This window comes from Alexandromys fortis, unplaced genomic scaffold (assembly GCF_014885135.2).
Source record: "Alexandromys fortis isolate MF-2015 unplaced genomic scaffold, M_Fortis_MF-2015_v1.1 scaffold_3, whole genome shotgun sequence".
Lineage (NCBI taxonomy): Eukaryota > Metazoa > Chordata > Mammalia > Rodentia > Cricetidae > Alexandromys > Alexandromys fortis.
This window is the reverse complement of record NW_026067909.1, coordinates 27,979,566-27,996,494: the sequence shown is the minus strand read 5'-3', so window position 1 is coordinate 27,996,494 and position 16,929 is coordinate 27,979,566. Positions and strand designations below refer to the sequence as shown.

The 16,929-nt window shown below is 46.6% G+C and overlaps 1 protein-coding gene across 12 annotated transcripts in view; it reads left to right on the top strand.

Moving 5' to 3' along the window:
- Tfdp1 (transcription factor Dp-1) overlaps positions 1 to 14,896 on the top strand; it is a 40,874-nt gene extending 25,978 nt beyond the window's left edge. For 7 of the 12 annotated variants that reach the window (XM_050136989.1, XM_050136988.1, XM_050136992.1 and 4 more), the window contains 8 exons: positions 4,052 to 4,173; positions 5,199 to 5,364; positions 5,597 to 5,740; positions 6,113 to 6,181; positions 7,150 to 7,301; positions 8,109 to 8,275; positions 9,299 to 9,377; positions 13,601 to 14,896. In XM_050136989.1, coding sequence (XP_049992946.1) covers positions 4,052 to 4,173; positions 5,199 to 5,364; positions 5,597 to 5,740; positions 6,113 to 6,181; positions 7,150 to 7,301; positions 8,109 to 8,275; positions 9,299 to 9,377; positions 13,601 to 13,748 — 1,047 coding nt within the window. In that variant the 3' untranslated portion in view covers positions 13,749 to 14,896. Of the gene's footprint in view, positions 1 to 2,466; positions 2,967 to 4,051; positions 4,174 to 4,869; positions 4,976 to 5,198; positions 5,365 to 5,596; positions 5,741 to 6,112; positions 6,182 to 7,149; positions 7,302 to 8,108; positions 8,276 to 9,298; positions 9,378 to 13,600 lie in introns of all 12 variants that reach the window. The other 5 variants (XM_050136995.1, XM_050136996.1, XM_050136994.1 and 2 more) reach the window with 4 other exon arrangements.
- The last annotated feature ends 2,033 nt before the right edge of the window (positions 14,897 to 16,929 follow it).

Sequence of the window (16,929 nt, the reverse complement as noted above, 5' to 3'; positions counted from 1 at the left end):
AAGCTCCTATACACATGGCAGTAACCATGACCAAAGCCTGGGCAAGCTTTCTGCTCCATGGCTTCATTTGCCTGAGCTCTGAGCCTAGAGATTTTGCTGTGTGTTATGCCAACTTCTGTGGCCTTCCTCTGTAGCCACTGTGTCTCCTAGCTGCAAAGGGATGGAGGAAGGGTGTGGTTGTGTGGCTATGGCCACAGGAAGGGACCAGCACCATCCCCTCCTTCATTGAGTAATGCATCGAATATGAGGTGCCCCATAGGGCCGTGCAGACTTACCTGTAGCTGGAGCGTCATTGTGTTTTTGCACAGACCCAACAGTGGACAGATTCCTGTCTTTCATCTAAGCACCTACCTTCTTCATGGCTCTGGATTTTCGCCCTAGCCCCTAGGTGTTCTGGCTCCTGAGAAACCTGGGCCTTCGTGACATGCATGCCTCTATCCTTGCCCGTGTGCTGCTTTTTCTCAGCATCTTACCCCACCAGACTATCTTCTGGGGAGGGCTGGCACCCTCCTTGGTGGGAATAAGAGGTTTGGTGCTTCCCGCAAGTAATCCTGGGGCCTTAGGACTCTGTAACTTAACATTTTTTAAAGTTTATTTATTTGCGTTCTGTTTTGTGTGTATTAGGTGAGCACGTGTGTAGGTCAGAGGACAACTTGCAGAAGTTATTTCTTTTTCCCCACCCTGTGGGTTCTGGGAACTGGACTTGGGTCATCAGGTGGTGACAAGTACCTTTATCAACTGATCTATTTCATCAACCCTCCACAGCTTTCCCCAGGTGTCCCCAGCTGTCCCTCTGCTCTCTGGGTTTCCACAGGCAGCACCAGGTGTTCCCGGATGTCCCTCAGCCCCAGATTTCTAGGCAGCTGTTGGGCAGCTGTACAGCATAGTCAGGTTTTCTACAGAGAGCAGTCACACATGGGTGTTCTTGTCATTCTGTGCTTCAGCTTTACTTGGAATGTGCCAGTATTTACACTCACTGGTGTCCTCTATGTGTCTTCAGCGATTCCGAGTGTTTGTTATTTTTGTTTTTAATTTTTATATGTGTACCACTTGTGCTTGGTGCCCTTGGATTTCAGAAGAGAACATCATATCTCCTGGAACTAGAGTTAGCTTGTGAGTCACCATGTGGGTGCTGAGAATCAAACTTGGGTCCTTGGCATGAGTAACAATTGGCTCTTAACCACTGAGCCATCTTTCAAGCCCATCGTTGTTTTTGTTTTGTTTGAGGTGAGATCTCATTATGTACCACGGGCTGGCTTGGAGATAATTTTGTGTAGCCCAGGCTGGTGTCGTGTTCCCGGAGCTTTATCTTCTGCCTCTTCTTCCTTAGTGCCTGGATGAAGCATTGGGGTTGTAAGTGCCATGTATGTGGGGAGAGCCCTGGGTTTTAAGGACTCTGCAACCCTGTGGTATGGATCTGGGTTCTTCTCAGCAATGAGAAGAAAACATTCTTCCTACTGTGAGCATTGCACGGAGAGTTTGAGCAAGTTATCTTTGCAAAATTTGTGCGCCACTGGGTGGGGAGGAAGTTAATATGAGGTTATTTAAGCTTTATTGATCTTAAAGTCAACATCTGATTGGAATTGAACTTTGTTGGAGGAGTGCAGTGTTTGCTGTTTTATGCTTTGTAATATAGTACTGTGTCAGGGCTCACACACTGTAGGTAGGTGGGTATTTGTTCTTTGTAGTGGTGGGGATTGAACCTAGACCTCATGTGTTTTAAAGTAAGCAGCATATTGCTGAGCTGTATCCTCTCTTTCTTCTTTCTTTTCTTTCTTTTCTTTTCTCTTTTGAGACAGGGTTTCTCTCTGTAGTTTTGGAGCCTGTTTTGGAACTAGCTCTTGTAGACCAGTCTGGCTTTGAACTCACAGAGATTTGCCTGCTTCTGCCTTCTGAGTGCTGGGATTAAAGGTGTGTACGTGCCACCACCATCATGCTGCACACACTTGTATGCAGATACGAAACATGTGCACATCAAGGGGAGTCCTTGCTCCCATTGTCAGGGTGCAGATAAAATAATGGGACCCACTTCCTTCCCAAATGACTGTGCTCCCTGGGGCTTTATCTGCAGGCCTTTATCTTGCCATACCAGCAGGGAGTTGCTTCTTTACAACCCAGTTTTCTTCTGTTTCTTTTAAGGCCTGGGCATCTGGCTCTCTTGCCTTTGCCTCTTTCCTCATCCCACTTGTTGACATTTCCTTGGTCTGCTTCCCATTTTCTCTCTTGCCTCCATGGCCTCCCACTGCTGCAGTTGAACTTGTTTCTGCTGCCTCTGATCCCAGCAGCATGTGTACACAGATCCAGAGCTTATTCTAAGCAGTGTGTGCACATGTGCAGAGAGCATGGGCACACAGGGCTGAGCATATGCCAAGCATTCTGTGCACGAACTTATGGAGGCTGGAACATGTGCATGCCAAGGGTAGATAGCTCTTCTTTGTGCACAGCCTGGCTTCTTTCTGTTGTCAGATCCACAGAGAAGATGTGTGTACCCGAGAGTTGGGGAGCTCACTGTGTGCTGTACCTGGTACAGGCAGAGGGCCTCTGGGCAAGCGTGTGTCTGTGTGTCCTGATGGACGTAGATCTCAGTGAGAAGTGAGGCTGCCTGTGGCAGGGGCACCCGACCCTCCTTGGCAAAGCAATTCAAGAAGTACTGTGTGGAGGAGTTGAAGCTGGGAGCCAGTTTTCTTCAGACCCAGTCATTTGGCAACTTCCTTGTGGGCAATGGGTAAGCCAGACACAAGTGCCCTCTTGCACAAGCACAGCTGCCAGATACAGGCAGGTGACCCCAGGCTCCTCTGAGTCTTGCTGTGTGTCTTCCCAGGGGTTGTTGTTCTTCCTGCTGCAGAGTAGACTGAAGTCCCTCACAGCCATGAGCTCCAGGACTCTACACAGCTCTCGTGCTCGTGTGGGATGTGTGAACGTGACCAGCAAGCACTACCTGTGGCAGCATGAAGCTCTTGTCGTCTGTGAGGATGGGGAGGGTCCCCTAGACCAACCTAAGCGAGCGAGCCAAGATGTACTTCCCTTCCTGTGTGCCCAACATTTCCATCACAGTGACCTAGTGCTCCCAAAGTGTACCCACACTTTGATTAGGCAAAGAAGGGTTATTTGGGATCAGCCCCTGTGGGAGTATCCCCATAGAATTTGGTCACTTTGTAGTTTGGGATTTACCAGAGGTTTTTTTGACTTAGAGTTATATATGTAGCAAGATTTCTGACATATTGAGACATTAGTTGTCTGTATAGGACAGTGTCTGTCTTCAGAACAGGTTTGTTTGTTAACTGAGGGACCCAAAACAGCAGACCTTGTACCGAAAGACATCAGAGGGAGGCATTGCTGAGTCCTCAGTAGGGTGCTGTAAGAGTGGTCGGCCCATCAATCCTGTGGCAGAACTGGTTACCATGACCCCCAAGAGCCATCACCCCTGAGCAGGTAGACTGTTAGCTTTGTGTGACCAAGGGAGCCACCTGTCCCTTTTGAACCCTGGGGTCCCTGAAAAACTGCAGAGAAGTGACACAGGCAGGACAGACACCAAGCACCAGTTCAGCCTAGACAGAGGCTGCTGTCACTTAGGGACTGGAGGAGGTACCTGCTGTCTGTCCTTGCAATTTTGTTTATGTTCATACTTTAGATGACGTTTTTATCTTTGTCTAGAAGTAAATAAGCCAGAAATATGTTAATGTTCTGTTATTAAATCTAGCTATCAGTAAGTTGCCTTCTTGGTATGGGTATTACTCACATGCTCTTGCCATGGGAGACTTGCCTTGTCCTCTCCAGAGTCTAACACTCTGGTCTTCTCTGTCTTCTCAAGCTTGCCCACCTGACTGAGGCTTGTCTGAGCTCATGGGCATAGTTTGTATGCAGAGCAGCTGTAGCCATAGTGGTCAGTACTTCCCATGTTGCTGCCATGGGACATTTGCTTCCCTGCGGTCTTCTCACCACAGCTGGTGAGGTGCTGCAGTGACTACCTACGTAAGCAGGTGACAGAAATGGCACTGCCATGATGTGGAGGGGAGGGGTCTGATTGTTCTGAATTCTCTTTTGACTGTAGGTGATTGGCACGCCTCAGAGACCTGCAGCATCAAACACTATTGTGGTAGGAAGCCCACACACTCCCAACACTCACTTTGTGTCTCAGAACCAGCCGTCTGACTCCTCACCTTGGTCTGCTGGGTGAGCACTCCCACCCTTATGTGGCAACTACCTAGAATGTTCCCTCTTTCCTCTGGCCATGGTCACATGGTCTGTAGTGGGCGTGCCTGAATACACAGAGTTCAAAGCTCTCATCTCATCCCTGTCTGGGCTAGATGGCAAGGTGCAAGCCTAGCTCCTGCCAGCGACGATTTGGGGGGATTTGGAGCTCTGGGCCACAAAGAAGAGAACACTGTCCTCTACTCTGACACAACCACTTTGAAACTTGTCACTGTTCAGGCTGGGAATAAGCGTGCAGATTTTACCTACTGCCACAGGGTCTGACTTCTATGTACGACTTCAGGACTATCCCGTGGATGGTCCCTCGGGACTGCACTGCCACCGAGAGAATAGCAGACGTGGAAGTGAAGTGGTTGTCTTTAAAGGTTACCACTGTGTCCCTTCTTAAAAGCACACGACTGTGAAACCATGTCTCTGTTCCTTTAATTTAAAATCTCCTGTGCCCAAAACTCCGGAGGAACTTGGTCACTGCTCCTGGTGTGGTTTAGTGAGGGTGACACATCTGGTGTGCTCCCTGACTGCACGCTCACATCAGGGTTTTCTCTTGTTATCACGTGCCCATCAGTCTAAGCACTTGCCTTAGGTCATGGTAGCCTGATGAAATTAGCCCTGAAAATTCCTAAGTTTACACTAAAATGTGCCATGATCTGATGCCAGCAGACGTCTTTAGAACAGTGGTGCCTAGTGTGTGGTCCGGATCAGACCCATGCTGATGTCTGCCCTTCGGATGTCTGTCCATCTTCCCTGACATTTAAAGGCACAGGTGTGTGAACTGGCCTTGTATATGTTCTTTTCTGACCTGAGAAACACTGATCCTTACCAGTGTCCTTCCTGTGTTAGGGCGGAGTCCCTGCCGCCTGTGGTGGGGCTGTGGGAACAATGGGCCTCTGGGGGCTCTGCAGCCTTGGGCCTTTTCTCTGCAAGTGTCATGATTCACATCGGCTCCTGTGACTACTAATAGTGTCTATTTTTCTGGTGTTTGAAAGGAAGCGGAACAGGAAAGGTGAGAAGAATGGCAAGGGCCTACGGCATTTCTCTATGAAGGTGTGTGAGAAGGTGCAGAGGAAAGGGACCACCTCCTACAATGAGGTGGCTGATGAGCTGGTTGCAGAGTTCAGCGCTGCTGACAACCACATCCTACCAAATGAGTCCGTAAGTTTTCTGGAAGTACATGAACTTGGGTTGCTCAGCCTTTCAAGTTGAAGCAGTGGTAGGTAGATGCTGAGGATTCCTGGTTCGGTATAAGAAGTAACCTGGGCCATCTGCAAGACCAGTGTCACAGAGGATGATCAGGAGTTTCCCCTTGGGACATGCATGCGGTCTGAACCTCAAATGTTAATTTCCAAGCCATCAGGTCACCAAGAAGACTCGCTTTGTCTTCTAGGCTTATGACCAGAAGAACATTCGGCGGCGTGTCTACGATGCCTTAAACGTGCTGATGGCCATGAACATCATCTCCAAGGAGAAGAAGGAGATCAAGTGGATCGGCCTACCCACCAACTCAGCTCAGGAGTGCCAGAACCTAGAGGTGCACAGCCTAAAATAGGTGTTCTTTGTCCTTGGTCACTTGAGAGGGCCATGTCAGGTGGCTGAGTTGATGTCATGGGAGTCCCTTTGTGTTTATTAGCTTCTGTTGCCAGGCAGTTTTTACATATAGCTGTGGGGCAGGGAGCTTAATTCCCAATCCTTATGAGTTTTTCTGTTGTCGTTGTGTGTGTACACAAATATATAACCCTCCAACTCTGAGAAAGGATCAAGTGTAATGTTGAAGTTGCAGGGGCACTGGCCTTCTGTTTCTCTGTGGCCGATGCCATTGGTGAGCTAGTGCCTGTGGCCTGGCAGGTGCAGTTTGTCAGTCTGCCTGCTAATGGGCAACCCCTCCTCACTGTTCTCTCTGCAGGTAGAGAGGCAGCGGAGGCTGGAGAGGATCAAGCAGAAGCAGTCACAGCTCCAGGAGCTCATCTTGCAGGTAGTGGCCCATCTGAGCACCCCACCTTCCCTCTGGAAGCAGGCTGTTGGCCACACAGGTCTTGTTCCCAGAGAGACTGACCGAGCAAGTGTGTCTAAGCACTTGTAGGCATGCCATGAACTCTGTAGATGTCAGTTTTGACAGCTCCTGGACATTGTGGTTGAGGCTATATGTTCATGTGAAGTAGTCCTGGGACTGTGGGCTACTAGAGTGTGGCCATCTAGAGAAGATGGTGTGTGCAGGGCTTATGGCAGAGCAGGCTGGACCTTCCAGAAGACCAAGTGATGATACTGATCTTGGGGGTCATTGGTCACCAGCCTGGGATGACCGTAGGTATCCAGGACACATAATAATTAGAGCTGGAGATCCCAACATGATCCTAGCCCCTCACAAGGCCATCTTCTTCTTCTTCTTCTTGGTTTTTTGAGACAGTTTCTTTGTGTAGCCTTGGCTGTCCTGGAACTCATTATGTAGACCAGGCTTGAACTCAGAGATTTCCCTGCCTCTGCCTCTTGAGTGCTGGGATTAAAGGTGTCACCACCACTGCCTGGCTTCACAATGCCATCTTAACTACCTAAAATGTGACTGGTGAAGGAGTGGTGCTCAGGACCTAGTGCTTGGTGACATAGCTCTTCCCTGTGTGGGGGCCATTTTCAGGTACCAAGAAGATTTGGGAAATCAGGGATTCTCTTCCCAGAGGAAAAAGGAGGCTGGGTAGGTAGTGGCCCAACCACTCCCCATTTCCTGCCCTTACTTGCCAAGGTTGAATTTTTTTTATTGTATGGGGATCAGGGCCTCTGCCTGTGTAGTTGCTTTGCCTGTGCCCCTTGTCCCCTATAGACTTTCAGCAGATGTCAGGACTGCTAAAGCTGATCTCTCATCACCCAGGTTCCCACTGTCTGCAGGAAGGACAGTGATTGTTGTACTGGTATTGACATCTGCCCGGGGGCCCTGTTGGTCTTTTTCAGCAAATTGCCTTCAAGAACTTGGTGCAGAGGAACCGCCAAGCCGAGCAGCAGGCCCGCCGGCCACCTCCTCCCAACTCTGTCATCCACTTGCCCTTCATCATTGTGAACACCAGCAGGAAGACCGTCATTGACTGCAGCATCTCCAATGACAAGTTCGTCCTCAATGGGTCCTCCAAGTGTAGTCCTCTTAGGGAACGAACTCTGGGATACATTGATAACAGCCTTAAGGCTGCTTAGTTACAATATTTGTGGTCTCTAGTGGTCCTTATGACCCAGCAGCAAGAATGTGTGTGCAGGTAGCGTTGTGTCCCACCCAGTGATGTGCAGGCAGTGTTGTGTCCCTACCTAGTAATGTGCAGGCAGCGTTGTGTCCCTACCCAGTGATGTGCAGGCAGCATTGTGTCCCTACCTAGTAATGTGCAGGCAGTATTGTGTCCCTTCCCAGTGATGTGCAGGCAGCATTGTGTCCCTACCCAGTGATGTGCAGGTAGCGTTGTGTCCCTGCCTAGTAATGTGCAGGTAGCGTTGTGTCCCTGCCCAGTGATGTGCAGGTAGCGTTGTGTCCCTGCCCAGTGATGTGCAGGTAGTATTGTGTCCCTGCCTAGTAATGTGCAGGCAGCATTGTGTCCCTGCCCAGTGATGTGCAGGCAGTATTGTGTCCCTACCCAGTGATGTGCAGGTAGCATTGTGTCCCTACCCAGTGATGTGCAGGTAGCATTGTGTCCCTGCCCAGTGATGTGCAGGCAGTGTTGTGTCCAGGCTCAGTGCCATGCCTAGAACAAAACATTAGTTTGCAGACTTATGCAATGGTTTGTCTTTCATTCTCTAGTTCAAACTTTTTTGGAGAAGTTCAGTTACAGGATCTGGGATGGAGGATGTGGAGGGTAGTAGGGAGGAACTGCTGTCTGTCCCCACCTACAGTACTGGCCCCTAATTCTCACAGTACCTTTCCCCCGCAGATTTGAGTATCTGTTTAACTTCGACAACACGTTTGAAATCCATGACGATATCGAGGTGCTCAAGCGCATGGGCATGGCATGCGGGCTGGAATCGGGGAACTGTTCTGCTGAAGACCTCAAGGTGGCGAGAAGTTTGGTACCAAAAGCTCTAGAACCATATGTGACAGGTCAGTTGTGCCCTGTAACTGGCCATGATGTGACCTGCTACATCCTTAGTACTTGGCTGAACATCGGTCTCTTTGGTGTGGCACCTGCTGGACACGTGGTTGTTAGGTTCTGCGAGCGACATTTGTGGTTTTCATGATGGCGTGTTATGGAGTGAGAATCTGTCTCCTGAGGGAGGATGGAGGTAATGGGCCTGAAGCACTCCAAAGGCTGTCAGTTGGTCCTTATAAGCAGCAGCAAGAATGGCCGTGTGAACTACTGGTGTTCCCTTAGTCAGGATAGCATGGAGTAGGGCTGTCCATTCCCGGGCTTTTAGTGACTTTGCTGAGCTCAGGTCATGACACCACTGCCATACCCTAGTGGTAATTCATTTAAAAAAAAAAAAAAAAAAGGATCGTGTTCAACAGTCAAAAATGCATGGTGTGAATTTGCTTTCTGAGATTGTTGTCAGGGACTCCTTATGTGTTAAGAACTCTGTCCCAGATCACATGAGTATCTGTCCTGCCCTGTCTGAGGCTTGGGGACATTAGCTCCTGCCTGCACTCAGCCGTCCTGCAGCAGAGCAGTAGATGCAGGCTTAACACCTGGCCTGGGCCCTGCCTTCTGCTCCTGTAGAGCTCTGGGGCCTCAGCTGTAAGGGGATGCTGTGCACTTGTGCTGTCCGTTCTTTCTGCCCTCGGCTGCTTCTGGCACACAGAGCTGCACTGGGCGCCCCTTCTGAGGGGAACATGCTGCCCTTGTCCTGCCTGCCTGGGAACCAGCCGCCCTGGTTCATATTACAGATGGTGTGGAAAGCACCCAGTCAGGGTGTTCGAGGATCTCCCCAAGCTGTGGCTGTCATGTAGCCTTGCTTCTTTCTTGCACATTGGGTCTCAGGAGTTTCTCTTTGTTAGAGATGATCTTACTGTATAGCTCTGGCTAGTCCAGAACTCAAGAGAATTTCCTCCCAAGTACAGGGGTTAAAGGCAGGTGCCACCATGCCTGGCTTCCCAGTTTTACTTCCATTTGCTTCTCTCTCTTTTTAGAAATGGCTCAGGGATCCATTGGTGGAGTATTCGTCACAACAACAGGTTCTACATCCAATGGCACAAGGCTTTCCGCCAGGTGACAACTGGGGGTGGGGCAGCTCTACTGTGTCAGATAGGCGGGGACATGGTGTTTATTCCTGCAGAATGCCCCCCATGGATATATAGATTTATGTGATTGTTTTGCTGTTTTTTTTTTTTTTTTTTTTTCCTTTTTTTGGTTTTTCGAGACAGGGTTTCTCTGTGGCTTTTGGAGCCTGTCCTGGAACTAGTTCTGTAGACCAGGCTGGTCTCGAACTCACAGAGATCCGCCTGCCTCTGCCTCCCGAGTGCTGGGATTAAAGGCGTGCGCCACCACTGCCCGGCTTGTTGTTGGTTTTTTTTTTTTTAGTATTTGATAGTAAGGTGCAGACTTACAAACCTACGCATGTCCTGCTGTCCTCAGCAGGGAAAGTGTCAAAGGTTTTGTTTTCTTTGGGGGTTTGTTTTTCTGGGGGAGGGGATTTGAGACAGGGTCTCTGTGTAGTCCTGGCTGTCCTGGAACTTGCTTTGTAGACCAGGCCTCAAACTTGGAGATTCATCTGCTTCTGAGCACTGGAATTAAAGGCGTGTGCTGCCACCACCTAACTGGTATTTTGTTTTTAATAGTTTTTGTTTTTTTTTTTTTTAAATGGCTATTTTCTTAAAATATATCTGATGATACAGTGTGTATACAATTTTATTTCCTGTTTCTATATACTATATTTATAAACACTTTTGTTTTTTTATTATTATTATTTGCGTGTTTGTGTATATGATGTATGTGGGCATGTGTGGAATCAATTCTCTCCCACCTTTTCATGGTTCCAAGGGTCAAACTTTTGTCTCCAGGCTTGTGTGGCAAGTGCTTTTGGCCCCATTTTTTAAAAATCTGCTATTGTGTGTATGTGAGTGTTAGCATACACATCATGGTACTTGTGTAGAAGTCAGAGGACAACTTTTAGGAGTTGTTTACTCCTTTCACTGTGGGATCCTGGAACCAAACTCAGTTCATCTGGTTTGCATAGCAAGCACTATTACCTTACTAAAATACCTTCCTAGCCCCCCCCCCCCTTTTTTTTTCCCCTTTAAGACAGTTTCACTATACAGCCAGGCCCGGCATTGACCTTAACATCCTGTTGCCTCGCTCTCCCCAGTGCTGGAATTACAGCTCTCCATACCATACCTGGTCAAAACCTACTGTTGGTTTGTGGGTTTGTTTGTTTTTTCTTTTTAAAAAGTATTTTACTTACATTCATACATGCATGCAATGCACTCTGATCAAATCCGCCCCTCATTCCTCCCCACCACTTTCCCCTGCTCTCCCTCTCTTCCCTCCTGACTTCATGTCCTTGCATATGATCATTTGTCCTCGACCCCTCTCTCCCTCACACTCACTAAGTCTGCTTAGTGTTGCCGGTATGCATGTGCATGGGTGTGGGGTTATCTGACGGGCCTGGGTAGCCCTTGGGGCCCACATCCCTGACCAAAACTGACTCTTCTTCCAGCGGCTTTCAACTGGCAACAGCTCCTCTGCTTCCCTGGGGCGGTAGTGTTTTGTTTTTTGTGTGTATGCATGTGTGTATAGGTACGTGTGCACATGGAGGATATCTTCTTTTATTGCTTATTTTTTAAAACTCTCTCACTGAACCCAGAGCTCACAGATTGGTTAAACTGGTCGAGCGAGCTCCAGAGATCTGCCTGTCTCTACCTTCTGGCCCCCTAGTTCTAGGGTTACTGCTGAGTATGGCTTTTTCTTTAAAATATTATTTAAATTTGTATGGTATGTGAGTGTTTTGTGCATACACGTTTGCGCACCACATGCATGCCAGGTACCTGTGGAGGCCATAAGAGGATGATAGGAACCCTGTAAGAGTGACCAGTTCTCTTAACCTCTGAGCTGTCTCTGTAACGTTTGTGGCCCGACTTTACATGGGTTTTAGTGATCTCAATTCAGATCCTCATGTCACAGACAGCCCAACACTTTGCGTTTCATTGCATTATTATGTGATATTTTACTCTTGACTTATTGGGGAGCTTGACACTTAGCTCCCAAGTAAATCGCATATGAAGGCCTACTACTTATGAATGCCCAATTTTAGCTTTGCTTGTTTCTTGCCAGCTTTTCTTAAATCATCCGACTCCCTTTAGCCTCTGGGCTTTTATCTTTTTCTATTTCTGTATACCTTTCTTAACTTCTTTCTCCGTGGCTAGCTATGTAGCTAAGTGTCTAGCCCCTGGTGTCCTCCTCTCCTTGTTCTCTGGCTCTTCTCTCTTTTTGTTCTTAGTTCTCCTATTTATATGCTCTGCCTGCTAGCCTTGCCTATCCTTGCTCTTGCCTTGCTATTAGCCGTTTGTCGTTGGAGGAGGCTGCTAGTTAGTTCCCGACTTCTTAGTCCTGAAACAATCACACAGAAACTGTATTATTTAAATCACTGCTTGGCCTATTAGTTCCCATTAGTTCTTATTGGCTAACTCTTACATATTAATTTAACCCATCTCCTTTAATCTGTGTATTGCCACGTGGCTGTGGCTTGCCAGCTAAAGTTCTGGCATCTGTCTCTGGCAGGGTACATGGCTTCTCTCTGATTCTACCTCCTTTCTCCTAGCATTCCGCTTAGTTTTCCCTGCCTAGCTCTGTTCCCCTATAGCTCTGCTATAGGCCCAAAGCAGTTCCTTCATTCATTAATGGTAATCACAGCATACAGAGGGGAATTCCACATCAGTTCATTCCTTTATTAGGACCATCAGGTGTTTTAGACAGGCACAGAAACAGCTTCACAGAGTTAAACAAATGCAGTGTAAACAAAAGTCACACACCTGAAAATAATATTCCCCAACATTGCATCTCTTTATTCTCTGTGTTGTTGGAGGACCTTCACTGTTTAAGTAAACATGCCAGCCATCATCTGGCCTAGCAATTTCAGAAGGTGAGTGGTGTACTTAAGAGATAGCCTTAAAATGGCCTTTGTAGTGAAATGGAACAAGGAAATAATGAGTATTGCTTATTATGTTGTAGGTACAGTCTAAGTTATGCTTATATGTTAATAAGATATAAATTTAATTGTAGAATTGTTTGAAGTTAATAGCCATAGGTGTTGCTGGAGTCAATTGAGGCCATAGTGTGAGTGAACACCCTCGTGTTATTCCAAGGGTTTTTGGGGTGACAGCGCGAGTGACATTTGTGTTTGAGGTTTCCTGTGTTGTAATGCACTAGCTCTCCGAGATCAGCTTTTCTCGCTCTTGTCCTGAAGTTTGAGCTGAATGAGAATGTGCTTAACAACAGTTATTGCTTGAAGTAGAATGTGTTCTAATGTGTTTTCTCTGTAGTCGTGTGTGTGTGTGTTAAATATGTGGAGGGCAGAAGACAACTTCATGAAGTTGACTCTCTTTCCACCTTTATGTGGGTTCTGGGTATCAAAGTTGTGAGTCTTTACCCATTGAACCATCTGGCTGACCATTGGTTCTTTTTTTGTCTGACCTTTCCTAGTTTCCCACTTCTCACATTGAGAGAATAAAGCCCTGGCCCTGTCGTGAGGAGTGCAGTGTTGGTGTTGTGCTGTTTAGCACACAGTGTGTAGGTCTCCTGCAGTTACTGGAACAGCCCAAAGGGCAGCTGTGGCTTTGACTGTTCTTCACCACCTCAGAGTAGTTTTGCTATGGTAAACGTTGTAGATGTAGTTCACCATCAGAAGGAAGGCTAGTGTTTCCTGTACAGGGCTGACAAGTGTCAGAGCTCTAGGATCCATGATTGTAACTTTCCATTAACTGATAAGCACCTTCAGCTCAGCCTGCGCTAAATATGTGGTGATTCCCGATTCTGACCCATGTTGCTGTAGATTGTGAGTGTGTGTGTTTGTGTGTGTGTGAGAGAGAGAGAGAGAGAGGGAGGGAGGGAGGGAGGGAGGGAGGGAGAGAGAGAGAGGGGTAAATATTAGGGAATGAACCCTGTGCTTTACAAAGGTAATTGTTCCTTGTTTGGTGTTTGATGCCCAACCCATTCTTTTTCCTACCTTAGTATCTCAGGGATCTCATGTGAGGTCTAGTGACCAGGCACTATACTATTACATGTTTAAAGAGGATGGGCTGAGGAAGCCGAAGCAGAGTAAAGCTTATTACAGGTTAGGGTTCTAATATTGCAGATGGCCAAAAATTTCCTTTTCTGCCTTGTAATTTAAAAAAGGAAGGAAGGAAGGAAAAAACCCACCACCTCTTAAGGTCATATCCAGCCTTTCTTGGATGGACAGAACGGGCTTCTCCCTACTGACGGGTCTGTCTTTGCAGTGACTTGAGCAATGGTGCAGATGGGATGCTGGCCACAAGCTCCAATGGGTCTCAGTACAGCGGCTCCAGGGTAGAGACCCCTGTTTCGTATGTTGGGGAGGATGATGATGACGACGATGACTTTAATGAGAACGACGAGGAGGATTGATTACTCAGCCTGTAGACCCCTTCTTCAAATTCAGCTTCAGGAAAAAATTACTAGAGAAGAAAACTTAAAGTGGGACTTTTTGTTCTTTTTGGCCTGCTTCCAAGAAGATATCCATGAGTTGTTGGGTTAGCTGTGCACCATCAGTAAGGACCGTGCCCGCCATGGTGTGAGCTGCGTTGCAGATGTTTTGAAGCCAGCGTGCTGATGCAGAGCCCATATTTACTTTTAGGATTTTGTGTTTTTGCGCTTTCTCTTTCTCTTTTTTATTTTGTTTGAAGTTTATTTTGCCCCTCAACAGTTGTTGCTGGGTTTGCTGAGGAAACTGCACTGCACCCACACCAGTGACAATAATAAATGCTATCCTTCCTGGGCATCCAGCACCCAGGTGGTAAATTACCAGACTTCAGGGTGAATTTTCCTTCCATTTGTTAAATCATGCGGTGTCCAAAGAACCAAGCCAATAGCAAAGCTCTAGTTTTTAAACATTAAGCGCCATACGTCTTATTATGACTTTATTTTTCCTTAAATTATATTGACTGTTGTAATTCCATCAAGTTTGTACACTTTTTTTTCTATTGCAACAACAAATTGCAAAGTAGTTTTTCTTGTTTGTTTGTTTTTGTTTTGTTTGGAAGAAGTTTACTGCCACGCTGGTGCAGCTATGGAAATTGTCTAGAAAGTTTGCTTATGGTAAATTTGCCTGATTTCTTACAGGCTACGTTTGGAAACTTTTTATTATATAGTTGTTTACATACTTATAAGTCTATCATTTAAAGACGTGTACTGAAACAAATGTTGTATTTGTTTCATGAGCATCTTCCTGTAATCTATTATAAAGTTGAAATTAAACATAGAGAATGTTTTAACAGTTTTTTAACTCAAAATTTGTCAATCATTTTTAATAGTTCTTTTTTTATAAAAAGAAAAAGGAATTTAAGGACAGGCAATAGTCTCTTAAAATTTATTCACAAAAACTCGTTAACTGCACAGTTGCTCTTAGCTGCCTGTTCTAAAATGATAGTCTTTTTATTGAAACACAAATAAACTTTTCTGTAATATTTTATGGAATATAAAGAGACTTTAATTGTTTGACTTGTTTAACTCGGCACTGTTAGTTTTATTAATAAAACGTGCATGGGCATTTTAAACAGGCTCTGTGTTTGTGTGACTCAGGACTGTACTCTAAAATTACTCTGGACTGTCGTGAGTGGATGACTTGGACACCAGCTCAGCGGCAGCGTCCTGGTATGTCTAATGGCCTCACAGTCCCTCCAGTGCCAGGCACGGCAGGATCAGGAAGTAGGAAAGGAGATAAAGCAGGAATTGGGTCATGAGTACCTTCTCTGGGTGCCCAAGTACAGAGGTTCGGTCTTTGACCTTTTCCTCTATCCTGAAAGTTAGGGTTCACTTTGTAGGTTTGACTTTCAAAAATACTCGAAGACTGAGCATTCTGGAGAGGAGGAATGGGTATACCAGCAGTCTCTTCATGCCTAGACAAATGCACTGGTACAACTACTTAGGGACTGTTTGAAATAGGTACAGACAAGAGGTTCTTGACACTGGAGCTTCACTATGGCTTCAAGCTCTTCTACCCTTTGGCTGACTAGATTTAAAAGTTGGTACCTTTTTTTCCACCCCTCTCCTCCATTTTTCTTTTCTCCTTTGGGATTCCAGACACTGAAAACTCAGACATTAAAAAGCAACCTTCTGGGGCCGGAGAGTTGGCTCAGAGGTTAAGAGCATTGCTTGCTCTTCCAAAGGTCCTGAGTTCAATTCCCAGCAACCACATGGTGGCTCACAACCATCTGTAATGGGGTCTGGTGCCTTCTTCTGGCCTTCAGGCATACACACAGAATATTGTATACATAATAAATAAATATTTAAAAAAAAAAAAAAAGCAACCTTCTGTTTGGGAAGTTGACTGGGCATGCCCAGGGAAAGAGGTGCAGAGTTGACTTGAAAAGGCCTGTGGGTGGCATTTCTGGCTGATCCACCCCGAATGCAGATAACCCACAACTGAGAGTTCAGAGCAGCAAACCTTGAAAATAGAATTCACTTTCTGGACTTTGTGAACAGATTTAATTGTCTTGTCTTCAGCAGAAAGAGGACATGAGGAAAACGAAAATGGTGTTGCACTTGCAGGAAGCGGTAGATCAGACATTGTGCCCGAGAGGCTAGAAAGAAATCCTGGGCAGAATGGACTGGAATAATTCACTAGGTAGCATCAGAAGTAGAATTAGCAAACTTGATGATTCCCCAGTCTGAGGGAACAGGAGAAAAAATGTTAAAGACAGAAGGAACACAGCTCTGACAGGCGAGAATGTGTGAAGAACTGTATGTGACTGAACTCTAAGCTGTGAAAGGCCCCCTGGTGAAGCATCCAAGAAACACGTTCCAAGTAAACTGAGGCTGTGTTCTCATGGATGTATTTTCCAGGTGATGTTGAAAGAACTGTGGTAGTTTGGTCTGCATAAGCTTATAGGGAGTGGCACTATTAGGAGATATGACTTTGTTAGTGGTAGTCTGTCACTGTGGGGGCAAACTTTGAGGTTTCCTATGCTCAGGATACCGCCCACTGTCTCAGTCCATTCCCTGTGGCCTGCAGGATGGAGAACTCTAGCAACTTTTGCAGCACTTTGTCTGCCTGCACACCTCCGCGATGGTAATGGACTAAACCTCTGAAACTAAGCTACCCCAAGGAAATGTTTTCCTTATGAGTTGCCATGATCATGGTGTCCCTTCACAGCAATAGAAACTCACTCGTCACATGTGTGCATTCCTCAGAAACATCCAGACATTTGCCATCTGTGAGGCTGCGAGGCAGTAGGCTGATATGTTGAGAATGCTGGAAAGAGCAATAGGACAGCCATCAGGAGACCTGTCAGCCCATGAAGCACTTGCTGTATAAGCCTAGCGACCTGAGAGCAGTCTCTGGAATCATGCACACAAACAATAATAAATTGTAAAGATTTTTTTCAGGATTTGATTTTCAGTTTCATATCCTGTCACTGGACAGGCTACAGAGTAAGACCCTGCTTCAACTTGGACTCTCTTCCCTAAGAGTCCTACCTCCCCCAGACAGTTTCTCTGTAGTTTTGGAGCCTGTCCTGGAACTTCCTCAGAAGACCAGGCTGGCCTCGAACTCACAGAGATCTGCCTCCCGAGTGCTGAGATTAAAGGT